At 40.0% G+C, this 18,948-nt stretch overlaps 1 protein-coding gene across 6 annotated transcripts in view; it reads right to left on the bottom strand.

The window, feature by feature from the left end:
- RAD51 (RAD51 recombinase) overlaps nucleotides 1-18,948 on the bottom strand; it is a 35,874-nt gene that overhangs the window by 1,105 nt on the left and 15,821 nt on the right. For all 6 annotated transcript variants that reach the window (XM_088464021.1, XM_088464017.1, XM_088464018.1 and 3 more), the window contains 6 exons: nucleotides 9,466-9,583; nucleotides 9,205-9,296; nucleotides 5,955-6,049; nucleotides 4,941-5,054; nucleotides 2,083-2,212; nucleotides 458-579 (listed from right to left, as the gene is read on the bottom strand). In XM_088464021.1, the coding sequence (XP_088320147.1) occupies nucleotides 458-579; nucleotides 2,083-2,212; nucleotides 4,941-5,054; nucleotides 5,955-6,049; nucleotides 9,205-9,296; nucleotides 9,466-9,583 (671 nt within the window). The remainder of the gene's footprint in view (nucleotides 1-457; nucleotides 580-2,082; nucleotides 2,213-4,940; nucleotides 5,055-5,954; nucleotides 6,050-9,204; nucleotides 9,297-9,465; nucleotides 9,584-18,948) is intronic.

Raw genomic sequence — 18,948 nt, 5'->3', positions numbered from 1 at the left:
GCACGTTTGTGGTGCGATCAGCCACAATGAACTTGGGCGCATTTATAGGACATTGAATCTCTTTCCATATGACTTTTGGCACTGCAATTCCCCGGTACAATGGGGACTATGGTAGCACCTGCGATTGCACTATTATGGTAATGCAGTAAGAGGCCTCACGCCTCCTGGATGCATTAATGTTCTGGACGCAGCATCGGCTAAGTGACTCATGTTTGGGAAACTGAGGCCGCCACCACCCCCCGCCCACACAAATATGGCAGCAAACTGTCAATCACTTGCAGTCAACTGCCACACTGCATGCGATCACGCAGGATCCGTACTGAACATGCTCAGTACAGGTCTTATGCTGGCGCAGAAGGGAACAATCGGAGATGTATGTTAACCTTCGGGTTAGTGCACATCTCTCAATAAGCCCCAATAACCACTGATAACTGTTGACAATGTTACTATCCCTTACCTTGTAGTCGAAGCATGAGCGATGATATTTCCTCCAATTGGTTTTTTAGGATCAGCTGCAAACATGGCGGCTCCATCCACTTGTGCTACCACCTGGTTGGTAATTACAACAGCTACTCCAAACTTTAAAGAAAATAAATAGTGGTGTAATGTAAATTTGCATTCTGTATTTGATAAGAGACATATATAATTAATGTTAGTTATGCAGAACAAGACATTTTTAACACGGATAGTACAATATGTTCATAAGTCTACTTAAAGTGTACCTTTCATGCAGTTTTGAATTGCTAACATTTATAGTACAACCCGCTCTCAACATACACCGGTAGGTTAGTGGGAGAAAAGGACGAATGGGTGCGGGAGAGAAGGAATTGTGGGCGAAGCAAAGGTTGGAGATTGTACAGGACCACTCTTAGATTCCTGGCCGTTCTCACAGATGTGAGCAAGGGGCAAGGCTGGCGTATGGTGAATGAAGGAATGATCTAAGTCCCTATGCAGCAATACGAATTGCCACAGTTCAAACAGATAAACTGTAGGTGGGCACAGTCTCTGATAAATCCACAGTGATGCCAAAGAGAATAAATTTGCACTCCCAGAATCCTGTACAATATGCCACTTTGGCTCCACCCATAACACCAATCTCTCCTGTACCAATTTATTCCTTACTCAAGCCTCCCCCTTAACCCCTGTGATCAGCAACTAGTTGTCTATATTAACATCTTCAATACAATTTCTCCCAAACCTACACAACCAACATGTTTTTCAGTCAAAACAATACACACATATATACACACGTGTGTGTGTGATAGATAGATATATATCTATATATCTATATATATCTATCTATTATACACACACAGTACACAAACCATTATACAGCGCTGTACCTCTTTCCTCGTACACTAATCTTATGTAATTATTCAGAGCCAGCGTAATGAAAAGCAGACAGCTTGATATCACCAGACATTTCTCAGATGCTCCCTTCATCCACTCGGCCTCCATAATCTACTCATTATAATCATAAATAACCCATTTCAACCACAGAGTCATCAGTAACCACTTTATCCTTATAAGCCCCACAATCCTCAGTCACTAAACCCACTTTCCTCCATAACCATCAATCCCAATGCTTCTTCAAAAGTCCCTGAAACCATTCATTAACCATCCCTCACTAATTTGTCATCCTACAGTACCATTGACTTCCTCATTAAGCAGGTTCTCACAACCTCACTGATCCTCTGCATTTACTCAGAGGGCAATTGAACATACATCAGATACCCTGTCTGTGCCTGCTTTGCTCAACAAGGAACTGATCTGTGATCAGAAACCCACTAAAAATTGGCACTCCAGAACCGCGGATTGTGTAGGCTAGGTAGTCAATTAAGTGCAGTTCCTTGCTGCCACGTACCCAAGACATCTCATCTGAGTGCAGCCAGACAGAGCAGACCTTAACAGAAAAAGTAATATCCTAATTCACATAGGACCCAGGCCACCTATTGGGCGCTTTGAATTACTCTTTTTGAACTAATAAGATACAGTACACAATTTTTGTGAGTGTGTACAAACTACTAATCTTGTATATTTACAATTTCCAACTAGCTCAAGGCACAAGTGGACTCTTCATACCTCATCTGCAAGTCGCAGCAACATCCTCAGGAAACGAGCCAAGTGCATCTGTCGTGCAGAGAGTTCTCCTCTGCCAGAATAATCGGTTCTGTATAACGCAGTGGCGCTGTCCACAATGAGCAGCGCATACCTGTGAGAAAATTAGGAACTTTTTTTTTTTTTGTAATGACTTCTATTGAAAACAATATAGCCCGAACCAAATATTGGGAGCAACCAAATCTGCAGAGAGAAACTTTTATGGCATGTCATGGGTAAAAAAATTATTATACAAGTTTGTGGCATAGATATGAACATTAGTGAACCAAAAATTGTACACCAAGCCTATTTATTAGTTTATAGCTTAATTCTTAATATCTGTTCTTGAACAAACTGATTTGACTTGGAGAACTTAAGAGCTTGCAACATTTAGAACATTTTCAAAAACAAAATGAAACCTTAGAGCAATAAGGGGATGTTTGTACTTACATTAAATATAATTAACAGATTCCTTTTGGGGTGCACAACTACCATGGAGGTATATAGGCCGGGTGTGGTATAAAAGATAGACAGTTAAACGGTCGACAATGTCTAGATAGATACCAAATGTTAGACAGGCAATAGGTCGACAGGGACAAAAGGTTGACACATCAAGTCAACATGGAAGAAGGTTGACCGGGTCAAAAAGCTGACTTTATTTTCTAGTGCTGCCCATCCACTAGCAGACCATAAAAGACGACAGCACGATTACAACATTGTAATCGTGCAGTGGTTTGTCAGTCTGTGATGAGCCTGCACTGAATGAGCAGTTGTTCAGTGCAGGCTCAATCAATCATCTGGCAACATGCTGAACCTGACGTTATCGTCAGGTTGACCAGCATGGTTGCCCGATGAAAGATGTTGGAAACGGCCAGTGGGTGCGCGCATCGCGACAACGTTATCGTGCAATTGCCTGTAAAAATCGCCTAGTGAAAGGGCAGCATAACCCCAACCCTCCCTCCTGGTGCCTAATTCTAACTGTCGGAGAAAGTGCCTAACCCTCCCTCCTGGTGCCTAACTAACAAAAAACAAACAAAAACACGTGTCGATCATTTTAGTGTCGACCTTTAGCGTGTCAACCTTTTGTCCCTGTTGATCTATTGAATGTCCAACATCTGGTGTCTACCTAAACATTGTCAAACTTAACTATCTATAGTCAGGAACCCATATTGGCCAGAGCAGGAGCCGGTCACTTAGGAGTTAAGCGATCACTCTTTAGTTGCAATGTTTGGATCAACTTAACTCCCAATCGGAAGTCTTGACCACAGGGCCGATACATAGGTACAGACCTATACAATAATAATTGCAACTTTCGATCGCCGGCTGCCAAAATATTGAAAGAATATTATTCGTACTCCAGTACACATTCCCGATGCCAGGCTATACTCACAGCTGCACCAAGAATTACCATAATGGGCTGGAGTAAGGTGTGATTACAGAACAAAAACAAACCTCCCAGAAGAGGACAGGAGAAGTGGAGAAATCGTGCAATAATTTTCTACATGAGTACCGAAGGCTGAACACGTTCATTCGCTTCACTCCCCATCATGAGCTTGAATAGAAAAATAGGCTCAAGCTTGTACGGTTGCTACTACGGTGATAACACTGCAAGGTATTAGGGAAAAAAAGGAGGAGCAAGAATCGTACTTGCTGTACCAAGGATATACACAGGTGTACTGACTAATCACTAAATATTTGTTCAGGTATTCTGCTATTTATACAGTACAAATGGCTTCTGAAGAAAGGTGTACAGGGTGTATGCATTTAGCCACTTTCAATACATTAGAACATTCCATGCTTGATAGCAGAGAGCACTTTAGTGAGTGTATTGTAGTATCAGTAGGCCAAATACAATTTTGGGAAATAAAAGGATGAACATTTACATCAACATGGTGGTATTTCATGTAATAATGGAAGAAAGTGTACACGGGACTACCCAACAAGCCATAGCGTTCCCGCTAGGCTGTTTTAGCGGGGCGCGGCGCCCTGCACTCCTTCTGGAGGGCAAAAAGCACCCTGCCCTCCAGGAGGAGGGCAAAAAGCGCCCTGCCCTCACAGCCTGCGGGTGCCATTCTCACCCGCGGGACGCAGTGTCCCGCGGGTGGAGAAACACGCGGTGTCCCGGTCACCGCCGGAGAATAGACGCCGGGCGCATGCGCCCGGCATCTATTCTCCCTTTCTGCAGCGCTTGGGGGCTGCCCGGCATGTCCGTAAGCGCCGGGCACGCCCCAAAGTATGACGAAAAGGGGACGCATCTTATAGACACTCCCCCTTTTCATGACCACGCCCCTTTTCGGGCGCGCGCGCATAAGGTTGCCCTCTCTAGCTCCGGCGCCCTGCCTGCCGCCGGAGCTAGAGTAAACACTAAAGCCACCTGATATGGTTTAATTATGCACGCCCACAGAGGCGGTGCTGGTGTAGAATTGCAAGAAAGGTTGAAGATGAGTACACAATGCACACTCTGTCCGATATGGCCCAGTTAAAACAGATAAATATAAAAACAGCACATAAAATGCGATCCTTGGAATAAACCAGTTTTCATCCAACAAAACATGATTGAAGGTGCGTACACTAACAATATCGAAAGAACAGACAGACGATTGTATAGGTGTGTACGTAGCTTTAATTGCAGAGCTTAAGAGGCTCCTCCACTCTATATATAATAACTAAAACACCCTCATTGGATAGGGTGAAAATGTTTAACAGCATAGAGCTGGGGAACATTGGAAATAACAAATAAAAGTTAAAGGGGAGGAGTGTAGTGTCCCCCAAAACGGTATAAAAAAATTAAAAAATAAATAAATAAAAAAGGATTTACCACGCCAGTGAGTAACTGAAATTACCTAGATTCTGCCATCATGGCAGATGCCTGGTACAAAAGTTGGGTCTGATGGTCCGTGTTGAAGGCCCGTGCATAAGCCACATTGTCAAGAACATCACTGCCCGATAGGCCATACCTAAGACACCAAAACAAACTTAGTTTTTAGTTTAATCAATATTATCCAAAATAACAAAAGTAAAATCATATTTAAAAAAAAAACCAAACAAACAAAATACTGCCCCCACCCCAATAATTAAGTAGTTACACAGAGTATGGTATCCTACATTGACTCACCCCCCCCCCCCCCCCCTATCTGTGCAATATCTAGGCCAAGGGTACATAACTCTAAGACCATAAGGAATAGTAAAAGGTTTTATAAACCCAAAGCAGTGCTTTCCGCGTTCACTCCTGTGAGAATGGTGACTATGCTCAAAATCAAGCACATTAAAAAGACAATTTCACCAAATTAAAAATCTTTATTTTACCCAACTGCTGACACCTTAATAATGGGAGTCATCCCCAATTATCCACTTTTCCTGACCTGAGAGGACTATTGCTAAAAAAGCCTTCAGAAAGAAAAGGAGAATGTGACGTTCATATGCTTTAAAAGATGCCATTTGGGTATACAATCGGGTAGCCGGCTGCTGGAATCCCGGCAGCCGGCTTCCCGACTGCTTTATCCCGCCGTGGAATAAATGACCGGTGTCTATATCTAGACGCCACTCATTTCCCCAACGCCGGGAGACAGGCGCCTGGCATCCCGATCGGGGGGGCTAGGGTTAGGCAAGGGGGGGGGGGTATAAAATTTTAAGCGGCCCAGGTCTGAAGGTGAATACCTGCTCTATTTGTTTAATATGCTCTGTCCTAAATGCTGTTATTTATATCTCAACACAAAATTCATTTAGTATGTGTAGATCTACTTCCCATTTCTTACTAAATTAGTTGTACATTATGCAAGCTTTCGGTGCAAATATCAGTTTTCTGCAATATTTTGGGGGAAAAAAAAACAAAAACTATAAGAGATACAAACACATACCTTTCAGCAACAGCAAGTAGTCGTTCTGGTCGAAAGGTGCCTTCTGTATCTATGTACATGGCTTTCCCTTCACCACCCCCTCTATCAATGGGCAGCTGAAAATGCAGAAAGGTAAAAACAAAGCTAAAAAAGTACTACATACGCCACTTATCTTCTCCAGTGTTACTCTCAGTTTTATATAAAATTTCAACATCTCAGAAAGCACAAGATTCCAATGCAATATGTGGGTGCGCAGATAACGAGTTACTGAGCTAGGAAAAAAACTCTGTTTTGGCTCGTAACACTATGGGGGATATCCAATTAGATGCAATAACCCGTTTTTCTCCAAAAAGTTTTCACCAGTGAAAACTTCTCTCCAAAAATGGTTATTGGGCTATACCATTAGCCGCGGTTTTTGCTACAGGAATAGGATGAACTCATTATCACACTCTCCCTACACCCCAATCTTTCATTACTACTTCTTCAGACCTGCATGTAGGCTCACAGAATGTGGGGACCTTAACTCTCTCCAGTCAAAGGAAATCTCATCTATAATTATTTAAACCCGATTATAACTTTTGCCACACACTCACTGGTGCTCTTCCCAAACTGCGTGTTTTAAGGTTTCCTGGATATGTGAATGTGTCTCTGAATCTTGCTTATAACAACAAAGCAAACATGACACTGAGGGATTGTCACACTATCAGGGATAAACTTACAGTTCATGAGGAGTAAATTTCTTCTCACCTATGCAATTATTGAGTTGATCAAATAGCCGCTGACTAGCCTGATATGTATAGATGTGCATGCAGGAGTGTAAAGCGATAGAGGACTTGAAACGCTCCAGCAACAGTCAGATCGGAAGGTCACATCTTAGGAGCTGCTTAAAAATTAAGGGTCCGACCTCCCAATCACATAGAAGTACACACTGACCCTTATAGCAGCTCTGAGTCTACAGGGTTTACAATGATCAGAATCATTCTGAGGATCAGAGCATTTATCTCATCTGCATATTGTTCACCCAGCTTTAGATGTTATCATTGAGACTGAGGGGGAGATTTATCAGACCTTCTAAAGAGCCCAAGTGGAGGCATTACCGATAGCAACCAGATTCTATAAATGCGATACACAGAATGGTAATATATTGGCCCATCAAAGGTTGACCCCCTCTCTTACATCATCCACCTGTGAACTCAATAAATTGAGTAACAACCATTGAGTGTATCACTGTTCTGAGAGGCATGTATGGAGTCAGCAGCTGGAGAGTATGCTGATCCTTATAGTGCCATTTTGGAGGATCCTAGAGTGTCTCCAGGTGAGTTGGCTCTTAAGTTAGAAAAATGAATGACCCAAAGTGGTGCTTTTATCATGTAGTGTAGGACCACTAGAACAGACACCTTGGCATGGCTAGAGGCTTAGCATATGATTGCAAATGTATGTAACAGATTTCTGCATTTATATCATCATGTAGGTTGTAGATCTCTTTTGCTGGTCCATTGCAGTGTGCTGAGGGATTTTTTTTTCCGTCTTTTTCTTGTCTAGATTAGCACCGCTCTTGCATGCACCTGTGATGGGCCAACTAACATTCTGTATCACTGCCTGTAAAATCTACAGGGGGCAATTTAATTGTTTAAGGCGCGACAATTAATGGATGAGCAATGTTGCAATTCGATTGTTTTTTCGGCACCCATTAATTATCACACTTGTCGTGCCCAATTAGAACGGGTTTAGCTGCGTATAACCGCTAAACCAGTCTAAAGTCATGGTAACGGCGCCCAAACACATTTCTGCTCGCCTCCTCAGGATCAGGAGGGGGCAAGCAGAAATGACGGCACCTGTGGCTGTCACGCTGTAATGGATTAAGATGTAAATAAGGATTACACCAAATAATCAATAAAACTCTCCCATTCTTTCAAAAACATCTAAGACTACTACAATGTGGATATAACTTGTAGGGACAGCAGTTACTGCAACCACTGTCCCTGCTAGTTCCCCTTTGCAGATAGCAGGGATATGGATACTTAAAAATCGCAGAAGTTCCACGATAATTTAGAAATAAAACTAGGTTTCAGCATGAGTCTTATTTGGACAAATTCAATGCAATATTTACCTAACTAGCAATAACTTTTCCAAACACTGCTGTCATATGGATACAAAATGGTATCTTTTATGATACATTTAGATATTTTAATACAAGAAGGTGATTCAGAAGTGTGTTTCACAAGAAAGGGCAAAGGGCCAGAAACGGATTGCAAATGCAACAGCAAACGCAGATCGGCCGATGGTGCATACTGCATGTGCTCTTGTCAGCATTGTGATCGCACCTAGCCATCGCAGAGTGAGTGACAGAACGTCAGTGTTTAGGTGGTGATGACGGGGGAGTGGTTGGAGAAACGCAGGCATGACTGTCTGTTTGAATACAGTTTCCTGGGCGTGCATAAATTAGCCACTGCAACGGCATTCGCAGCTTGAGTACTCACTGCGTGTGATGAGACAATTTCTGAGACGCGCAGATTTGCTGTAATTCTGTGTGAGGGTCCGATGATACCGATGTATACGCAGGATTGCAAGGTCTTACAGATGTGAGAAAGCGGTAGTGGGCGTCTCTATGCCGGCTGAGCAGTAGCAGACATTAGCATATTTTGCAACACAACTGCGTGCGCAATCACTGCTGTGATCACAATAGCGATCCATAATGAATCAGTCCCAAAGATCGCTGTCTGGTTGTTTGTGACCAGACAGATAAGGGTTTACATTGAAAGTATAGTCAGTATTGGAACCCTGTAAACAAATCCAAGAACCTTGTAATCTAATCCAGGTAAATAATTGTAAATTATAATATTGCTTATGCTTGAGGCAACACTGCCCCCTACTGTCTATTAGTATGCTTGTATATTTTCTAGTTGCACTTTATACCTCAAATGCTTATTTAGGATTTAGAACAGAGTATAAAAGGATAGCTCATTGCAACCTCACCATGGGACTTAACTGCAGAAGTGCCTGTTACATACAGATTAGAGCTCCAGATTGAGACGGAGGCTCCTGGAACAAGAGCTTGAACATTTACATCCCAAAATGTCACCATCCACAGCTAAGTGCAGTGTTATTACAGGTATATTCTTTAAATAAGTTTGTGTAATAAACATTATTTAGCTGGGATATTTGTTTGTGTGGTTTAACTACATGTATCCAGAAACCTGGTTGCACCAGAACATACACAATCTTTAGGCTAGGTACTTTAAAAGTCTCTTGTATCAGTTGAAATGCTTACCTGACATGTCACTGCCAGAGTGTGACACAACTGAGTCTTTCCTGTGCGGAACTCTCCAAACATCTCTGTGATTGACCCTGTTTCAATACCGCCTGTACAAAAATAAAATAAATAAATAAAAAAGAATTTTTAAAAACAAAACAATTAAAAAATTCTCAACAAATGAATGTAATGCAAATAGGAGTGATTGTGGAAATATTGTAAATCTTTATGAAATTATATGAAATCAATAGATTTTATTGGAATGGAAAGTGTGCGCACCTTGCAGTAACTTGTCCAGCTCTTTTGAGCCTGTGGAAATCTGGATGATTTCAGAGCGCCGTTGGTGAAATTCCGTTGCTGTAGTAAATCCCATGGGAACAAGTTTAGCAGCTTCTGCCTTGAAGATGACAGAAATGCAGATTTAAAGTTTTAACAATACAGCTTGAATAAAACTATTGATGCAGAAAACAAACAAACAAAAAAATATATAATTATACATATATATATATATATAGACATATACACATACACACACACACGTTTTCATATGCACACAATTATCTATCGACTTCAAAATGACTGAGGTAACACTCACACAGCTATTACCATCCACTTCTGCAGCAGTTTTGTGTCAAAGTAACCCGCACTTGGAATATTCAAACATCAAACTAAGCAACTACAAAAGGAATTATCTGCAGACACTCTTCTCTTGGCTGTGCAGCACTTTGCACACTGTTCTCTGTACTAAAACCCTCTTATTAGTACCTCCTACCAACCATTAAGCAGCATTTATGTCTCAGAGAGCATCTAAAAATGTATTCTGATTTTTTTTTTGTAGCGCTACTCGATTAAAGACATTCAAAGTTTAAAACAGTTCCATACCCCTGCAAAAAAGAGGAGGTATTAACAACGCAAAAAGGCATTTTACATTTTATAGAAAGGCCTGTATTCAATTTGAGGTGAAAAGTCCGGACTTTTCGCCTACTTCGCCTGTTTTGCTGGAGGAAAAGTATCACGCGCGTCCCCGCTTATTCCCGTATTCAATTTGTAAGGATGCGAAAACTGGACCCGGCGAAACTGGAACAGGCGAAAAGTCCTGTAAATTTTCAGGAAATCAACCTGGCCCCCCTAAAGATGTCCAGACATGGGGGATCACTATGGGTATCCCCATTTTTGCCTGCTGAAGGGAAGTCAGGTTTTTAAATAGCCGCGGCAGGTACATAAATGCGGCTTTGAAGAACAGATGAAGAATAGCATTTAACTATTTTTTGGGGGAAAAATAACTATGCCCATCAACTTTGGGGTACATGAAAATGGGTGGAAGCGTATTTTTAAGTCCCTAAAATGTTTTTTTTTTTTTTTTTTATTCTTCAAAAATGCACCTGCTGCTACCACCCGCAATGAAAACACCTGCCGCATACTTGGGAACCCCTCTGGAATCAATTTCGCTACTTTAGAAGTTTGTCCCCCATTTCTTTTAAATCACCCCCAAATTTCAAGTACTTTTTTTGTGGTGTCCCGAGGACTTTTAAAAAAAAAAAAAAAAAAATTTGACAGAACTTTTAGGGGACAGTCCAAGGTGTGCAGGCTATTTTAAGCCTGCACCCCAAAACCCCAATTCTGCACATTTTCTCGCCATGTATTACATGGAGAAAACTTATCCCTGATTAACAGACTTTTCGCACCTGTGAAAAGTCTTTGAAATTGAATACGGGGATAATTGAAACAGGCGAAAATGAAATTTTTCGGGTTTTCGCTTCAAATTGAATACGGGCCAAAGTCTCTCAATTACCCCAAAATACAAACTTCTATTACTTATTACTAGCAGTGTTAAAAACAAACACATTAAGAAGCTACACATAAAGGTCAGTTTCAGTATGTTATGAAATGTCAACAGTCATTACATAGACATAAAAATGTTGACACCCAATTTTAAGCTTAACATTAATCATAAGAAACAAAGGAACAGGTACATCTGCACACATTAATATTGAATAGAAAACCTCTTATTCTTATTGATTAGGGGGTGTGGCCAAGTGACAAAAATGTATAAACATTTTGCAAGATACCAAGACAGGAAGAAAACTTGTGTGTTTTGTGGCGCACAATAATGTTTCTTGTAATAAAAAAATTCAATCTTTATTTAGGTATGCAATAAAATGTCCCAAATTGGAACAGAATTCAGCAAAATATGGGTTAAAATCAGAAACAGATAAATGTATAATAGACTGAAAACGTGAAATAAAAATCAAAGAATCTCTCTGCTGTGTGTCCTCATTATTATTATTTTCATGAACATATACACACATATACATATATATATATTATATTTCTTTAGGGCTCTGGATTAGGTTTTTCACTATTATAGCTTGTAATAGAAATTATCGCTATGTTGTCAATTTATACTATATTCGTGAGATCCCTCATGTTGGGGCAATTAGAAAAATATTGTAAGGTTATGATGTCTTACTTGGTATCAGAACTTCTTCCTATCTATATGGCCTGGTACATAGCAGTATTATAGTCTTTTAGAATATAAGCTCTTACAAGCAGGGCCCTCTACCCTCTTGATCTTCTCCCTCCCTTACTTTAATCTACTTCTTACTCCCCACTAGGGAACCTAACACTTGGTTGCTTATGCTCTGCTGCCTAGGTGGGTGTTATGGTCGCTAATGTAGCAATGTGTATTATCCATGTCCTTGTCCTGTATTGTATTGTACTGCAAGTCACTGGTCACCTGTTTACGTACTTTGTAAGGCGCTGTGGAACACTTGCGGCGCCATATAAATAATATTATTATTATAACTTAAGTGTGGACATCATAGGACTTGTGCTTAGGAATAACACAGCTCTCCCCAGTGTTGGTATCACAAGTGCGGTCTGTGTGTTTCAGAGACCTGCATAGAAACAATGTTGCTGTTTGTTGAGATTATGTATCACCAGAGCTCCTTCACATACACACGTCCTAATACAGGACGGATATCACGTTACAATCCTATTATCTCCACAATTTAAGTTAGATTACAGTGTCATCAGGATTATATACATGCAGGGCTCTGAAATACACAGACCACAGCTGTAATACCAACACTGGGGAAAGATATTATTCCTAAACACAATTCCTGTGATGTTGCAATTATGTGGAAATAGCAGGATTATAGTGTGGGACCTGTCATGTACCAGGACATATAGATAGGAAGAGGTTATGATACTATGTAATCCCCACAATTAGGAGTGTTTTGAGGGAGTTGTCCAGCAAATATAGATTGTAGCTAGAATATTAAAACTGGGGAGAGCTGCAGAACCTGCACTGCAGGGAGGCAACAGGCTGGAGAGCATTCTCCCTGCAGATGCTGCTGAGGTCACCTCTTAAGTGTAGTGCAGACCGCAGTGAGTGTGGTCTGCACTATACAGTAACACACACACACCGCTGCAGGTGCCGGGTAGTACACTCCTACTACCCAGCGGCGGTGTGTGTTTTAGCAGCCAATGAGAGTCAGACAGACTCATTGGCGGCTGCGTCCACGGGAGGGAGCCGGGCTGGAGCTCACTCATGAGCTCTGCCTTTCCGGCTCCCACAGTGGGAGGTCGGAGAGACGTCATGACCTATCTCCCGTAGTACTGAGCGGGCCGTGAGAACGGAGATGCAGACAGTGGCGGGAATTCAGGTAAGTGGGTTTTTCCTTTTTGAGTGTCATATGCAAGGGGTACTGTATAGGTGGTACTACTACTTGGGGCACTGTATAAGGGGACCACTACTGGGGGCACTATTACTGTGTGCATTATATATCAGGGGCACTACTGCTATGGGCATTGTATAAGGGGGATTATAAATGGGTTATTTAGAACCTGCGCACAGTTGATTGGTTGTGTCAGCTGCTGGTACTCAGGGGTCTATCCCAAATCCCCTATTTTGCAATATGGAGTAAATATGATTTACGAGCACCTGCGCTTGACCTGCTTGTGCGTGGTGATAAATAAGTATATATACACCCCTATTTCCTATGAGAAAGAAGCTAGTAGCAGAGTAATTGTCAAAAACTCTATGTTTATTGTAACAATTATCAGGTTTTTGTGTTTGCAGCAGAAAGATTAGGTTCACAGGACAGTCACAAAGCTTCCTTATCCCTAGTGCAACTGCAGATGGGCAAAAGAAACAAATGTAGGGTGCAGGGGTAGGTTGGGGGGAGATGGATGTGGAGATGAAATAGGGGGGGTAGTTACATTTCAGTTTCCTGATTGGAGGTGATGTGAGACAGACCTGGGTGTAGATACTGTCCCCTATGTATAAAGACAAAATTAGTCAAATAATATCCTCTTGCTCCTAATCGGAGAAAGAATTAAAGGTCATGCACGATCTGTTGATATTAAACAACAAAGATGCAGGTGTTGCGCTCTGGAGGGGCGGCGTCCCGTGCCCTCCGGTCCGACAACTTACCCTGTGGTCCTGATTCTCATCTTCCTCTCCGCTATGTGTCTCCGATGGATGGACAAGTCACCTTCTTTGGGCTGCCAGGATCACCAACAACAACTCCCGTGAGGTCACGTGGTCCTCGGCCATCCACCGCCGCCGTTTGGTGGCTCAACTCACAAAAGAGAAGACTGGTTCGGATGATGCTTGTCACAGTGCGCGCCTTGTTACGCCGTCCGTGCGGATGCTCAGTGACCCTGAGAATGGTGAGTCGCGTGTGCAGAATCGGAACCGGAAGTCAAGGGTATGCTGGGGAATGTCGTTTTCTGTGTCCAAATATTGTATAAGGGGGCACTACTACTTAGGGCATTATGTATAAGGGACACTACTGTTTGTTGTAACGTGAATAAGGGTCACTTATGTGCTGTAATTTGAATAAGATTGTGCTGCTGTGTGGCATAATTTGAATCGGGGGTACTATTGTACGACCATGCCCCTTTCTTGTGAGACCACGCCCATTTTTGCGAAGTGAGTCTATGGGGCGCTGTTTCTTTATAAAAAACTGCGAGGTAGGGCGCAAATTTATAATTTGCAGGGGGCTCCGAACACCCTAGCATTGGCCCTGGCTGTAAGGAATAAGTACATAGGAGGAACAATAGAAATTAATATAAAAAGTATTAATCGCAGGTCTGTGATAAGAGGATACTAAACACAAATAAAGTTCCTACAATTAATAAATAAGCCGCAGACAATATCTTAAGGCGATTAATAAATGCTGAGAGATTATTCATTGATATTAATTTGACATAATTTTGTGATTAAATCCACTTCATAGACTCTCTGGTAAATGTATGGAAAACCTTGGTGCATCTGACTGTTAAACCAATTAAGGGAAATATAATGATAGCTCTATATTGGGACATGAATATAGGTGGTCACACACCGTAACGGATGATTAAGTAGCGTGTTCAAATCTCCACACACACACACACACACTATATGCACATTGAATGACAATATAGGCTTTTCCTATACTAATTATCAGGAATTAAACCATACTGTTGAATGGTATAAAGATGGAATTGGAGGTGTGAACTAAATTGACACACCACCTAGAATATACCTATACATGTCTAATAAGAAATAATGGATATGTCATGACATTTACCAAGTGTAAATCACTATCAAAGTAAGGAATCATAACCTTACAATATTTTTCTAATTGCCCCAATATGAGGGATCTCACGAATATGGTGTAAATTGACATAGAAATTGTCGCTATTACAAACTAATATAGTGAAAAGATAATACAGGAGTGAACACTGCACTTCGATACTAGAGAACCTCTTTCTTATATATGTGTATTATGCTGCTAGGAAGTAAGAGGACGTAGGAGGGTACACTTCACCTTACCCTCTTCAAATATCAATACACCCCAAACAAATACCTTCCAGCGCTATACCACATATAGTATATTCAACAACAAATTCAACAATAAAATCAAAATAATAGTCAACCTTATTTAAATTATAAAAAGGTTTATTGTAATAAATATAGATCTAATGTAAATCACAAGGTTATGTCCTTACAATATAAATAATCAATGTGGTCCTAATACCGGTATACAACAACAACAACAAACATAACGACATAAAACATAAATGGAGTTGCAAAGTGCTTGAAGTCTATTATGCCACCCGAAAAAGTAGATATTAAATGATATAAAAATCAGTACCCAATTTCTGTATTGGGAAAAGAATGTCCTATAAATGTGAGCAATGGTACCTTCCAATAAATAAATATTGACGGAGATATCTAGGTCTCTACCTCCGGGATCTTGAGATCTGATCCGGTATATCCAATAACATTGGTTGGTTTACCTTGCTGTATCCTTTGCAGGAATAGTCGTAGATGTAGATTGATGCGATGTCTGCCGGCAGACTATCCCTTCCTTGTCCAACGTTTCACCCTATGATAGGGCTTCTTCAGGAACAAACAAATAGAGAAGTACTCACCATCTTCTTTCATCTACTTATACTGCTTGATTTAATCACAACACGCTTCAGCTGTGTCCTGTTACTTCCTATTACTTTCGGTCCTGGCTGGCAGGTTAGCGTATGGTTGGCATCCCTCCTGTCTCTCCATACCTCCTCTGGATAACGATTGGCTAATTATTTGACTGATATGTATAGTCGCGAGTAAGCCTTAAAGCTACTTACATATCCAGTATTGGATGGCGCCTGCACGTGTTCGCTAGCATACGTGTAGCCTCATTCTGGGGCTATTCCTTGCCGTCCTGTTCCTTTACCTCCTGTCTCTGGTTGGCGGCTCTACATTGTCTCTTCCGGTTACTTGTGGTTGGCGGTTCCACGTGAGCGAACTTTTCCCTCCGAATCTATGCTCCTGGCTTCCGGTTTCTTTGGTTGGCCGAATCACGTGATAGTTAACTTCCGGCAGACGTTCTCATCTGCTGTTCAGTGATTCTCATCATTCTTATGCATAACTTCCGGTTCCGGATGGCATAAAGGGATAACAAATCACCGTTTCTGGTTGGCAATCGGTGGTTTTATATACCCAGTTAATCAAATTATAACTTTCCCAATTAGACACATATGACAATTACAAACATTTAACAGTGCATAAATTCATGAATCTCTATTAGATAAAAATAAGTGAATATATATATATATATATATAGCAATAGTAATTCTTTAATGGTATATATTATAAATAGGTCTAGACTACAGATATAACAATAGTATCAACTATACATATCAAAATCACTCAAAGATAATAAATAATATAAAAACAATAATAAAAGTTCATTAAAAAGATATATGTATATATATATATATATATACATATACACACACACACACACACACACTAATCTAAAATCCTCTATGGGCGCCCCTGGTATAGAAGTTAGAGAAAGAATTCAATAAGGGAATATTCCCTGATGAAAATATATTTTGTTGGTAAATATCGATTTAATCCTTTATGTCTCACTAGATCAGAGGTTCCCAACCACAGTCCTCAAGGCACACTAACAGTCCAGGTTTTCAGGATAGCCATGGTTGAGCACAGGTGTCTTAATTAGTACCTCAGTTATTTGATTTAACCATCTGTGATTGAGCATGGATATCTCTAAAACCTGGACTGTTAGTGTGCCTTGAGGACCGAGGTTGGGAAACACTGCACTAGATACTTTTTCTTTTTTAGTGATGTGGGAATTCCAGAAAAAATAAAGAAGATGAACATCACTAAAAAAGAAAAAGAAGCTCTAGCCTCCTTAAAAGCGAACAAGGGAATTGTAATTAAACCAGCAGACAAAGGGGGGGGCATTGTGATTATGGATCGTGAGAAATACGATAAAGAAGCCCTCAATTTACTAAGTGATGAAGAAACATATAGAAAATTAAATTATGATCCTACGAAAGAATTTTCAAAGGAACTGGAAAAAATACTAAAGAAAGGATGGGAAATAAGTATTCTAGCGAAGAAAGAGTATGAATATTTACTGATAAAAAACCCAGAATAGCCAGTATTTTACCATTTACCGAAACTGCATAAGAACCCAGTGGACCCACCGGGAAGGCCTATAGTTGCAGGAGTAGGATCATTACCAGCAAATTTATCAGGATACATAGATCAATACCTACAACCTTTGGTAGTAAAACAGAAAGGACATCTGAAAGATACTACACAAATTTTAAATATACTGAATGAAATTACCTGGAAAGAAGAGTACCTTTTAGTAACATGTGATATAAAGTCCTTATATACATGTATTGATCATACCATCGGCTGCAGGAATGTAAGAAGAATTTTAGAGGAGGAATCAGAACTTAACATTATTCAAATTGACTTTATTATAGAAAGTATGATGTTCATCATACAACGAAATTTCTTTTGGTTTAATGAGGAATTTTTTCTGCAAGTTAAAGGAACAGCGATGGGGACAAAATTCGCTCCAGTGTATGCAAACCTTTTTTTAGCACAGTGGGAAAAAGAAAATGTATGGACAAGTAATCAATATGTGGAAGATCTCCTATTATGGGCACGATATATAGATGATATAATTATCATCTGGAAAGGAGGGGAGGAACAACTTGGACTCCTTTATGAAAAAGATTAATGAGAATTCCGTGAACCTAGAGTTCACTAGTGAAGTGAGCCAAGCATCAGTAAACTTTTTGAATATATATTTTATATATATATATATATATATATATATATATATGGGAAACTAGAAACAAAAACGTATTTGAAACCAGTAGACTGTAATAGCTACTTGAACGCTATGAGTAATCATCACAAAATGTGGCTTAAAAATATACCAAGTGGACAGTTCAGACGAGTAAAGAGGAACTGTTCAAGAAAATAGATATAATCTAAAGAGTAATCAGAGAAACTGCTGGATCAATTCTTAGAAAAAGATTACGAAGAATTCCTGAAAACAGAATTAAAGAAAATGGAGAACTTGGATAGAAAGGAACTCTTGAACTACAAGACGAGAAAGAAAACCAAACAAGAAGAGGAGATGATCACTTTCATAACTAACTTTTCTGGACAAAGCAAGAATCTAGAAAGTATTCTAAAAAAACATTGGCATATATTAACAAATGATGATGAGATTAAAGAATTTTTAACTATTAAACCAAAAATAGTATATAGAAGAGCCCCAACAGTGAGGACAATGATTGTCAAAAGTCATTTAAAAGAAGTAAATAACAATAAGGAATATGCAGATTCCAGGTTAAATTCGAATGCCATGTGTTTCTATAATTGTGGAACATGCACAGCATGTAAAAAAACAAAAAGTAGAACGCATAAAGCTACTAAAACAATATAAAAAACAAATGGAAAAAGTTTTTAAATTATAGACAAAATTACTTGTCACACGAAGGGTGTAATTTATTTACTACAATGCCCATGTGGGTTCCAATATGTGGGGAAAACCACTAGAAAATTACATATAAAGAATTCAAGAGCATTTATGTAATATTAAGAACAAAAAGGTTACACACAGCATTCCAGTACACTTTAAAGAAGCCCACAATAGCAATCCTGAGGACCTGTATTTTGTAGGCCTCAAGAAAATAAGCATACAATGGAGAGGAGGAGATTACAACAAAAAACTGTGTAAAGAAGAAATGAGGATGATATATGACCTCGGTACCCTCACCACGGAAGGCTTGAATATTGATGTAGAGATCGCACCTTTTCTAAAATAACTAAATATGAATCAAGTGTTTTTTATTCTAAAAAATTCTTACTGATATACCAAATTCAAATAGGGTAGTATAAGTATCTAGTGAGACAAAGGATTAAATCGATATTTACCAACA

This window comes from Taudactylus pleione, unplaced genomic scaffold (assembly GCF_031769625.1).
Source record: "Taudactylus pleione unplaced genomic scaffold, aTauple2 ptg001562l, whole genome shotgun sequence".
NCBI classification, from domain to species: domain Eukaryota; kingdom Metazoa; phylum Chordata; class Amphibia; order Anura; family Myobatrachidae; genus Taudactylus; species Taudactylus pleione.
Note: the sequence above shows the minus strand (reverse complement) of the source record. Positions and strands in the feature narration are given on the sequence as shown.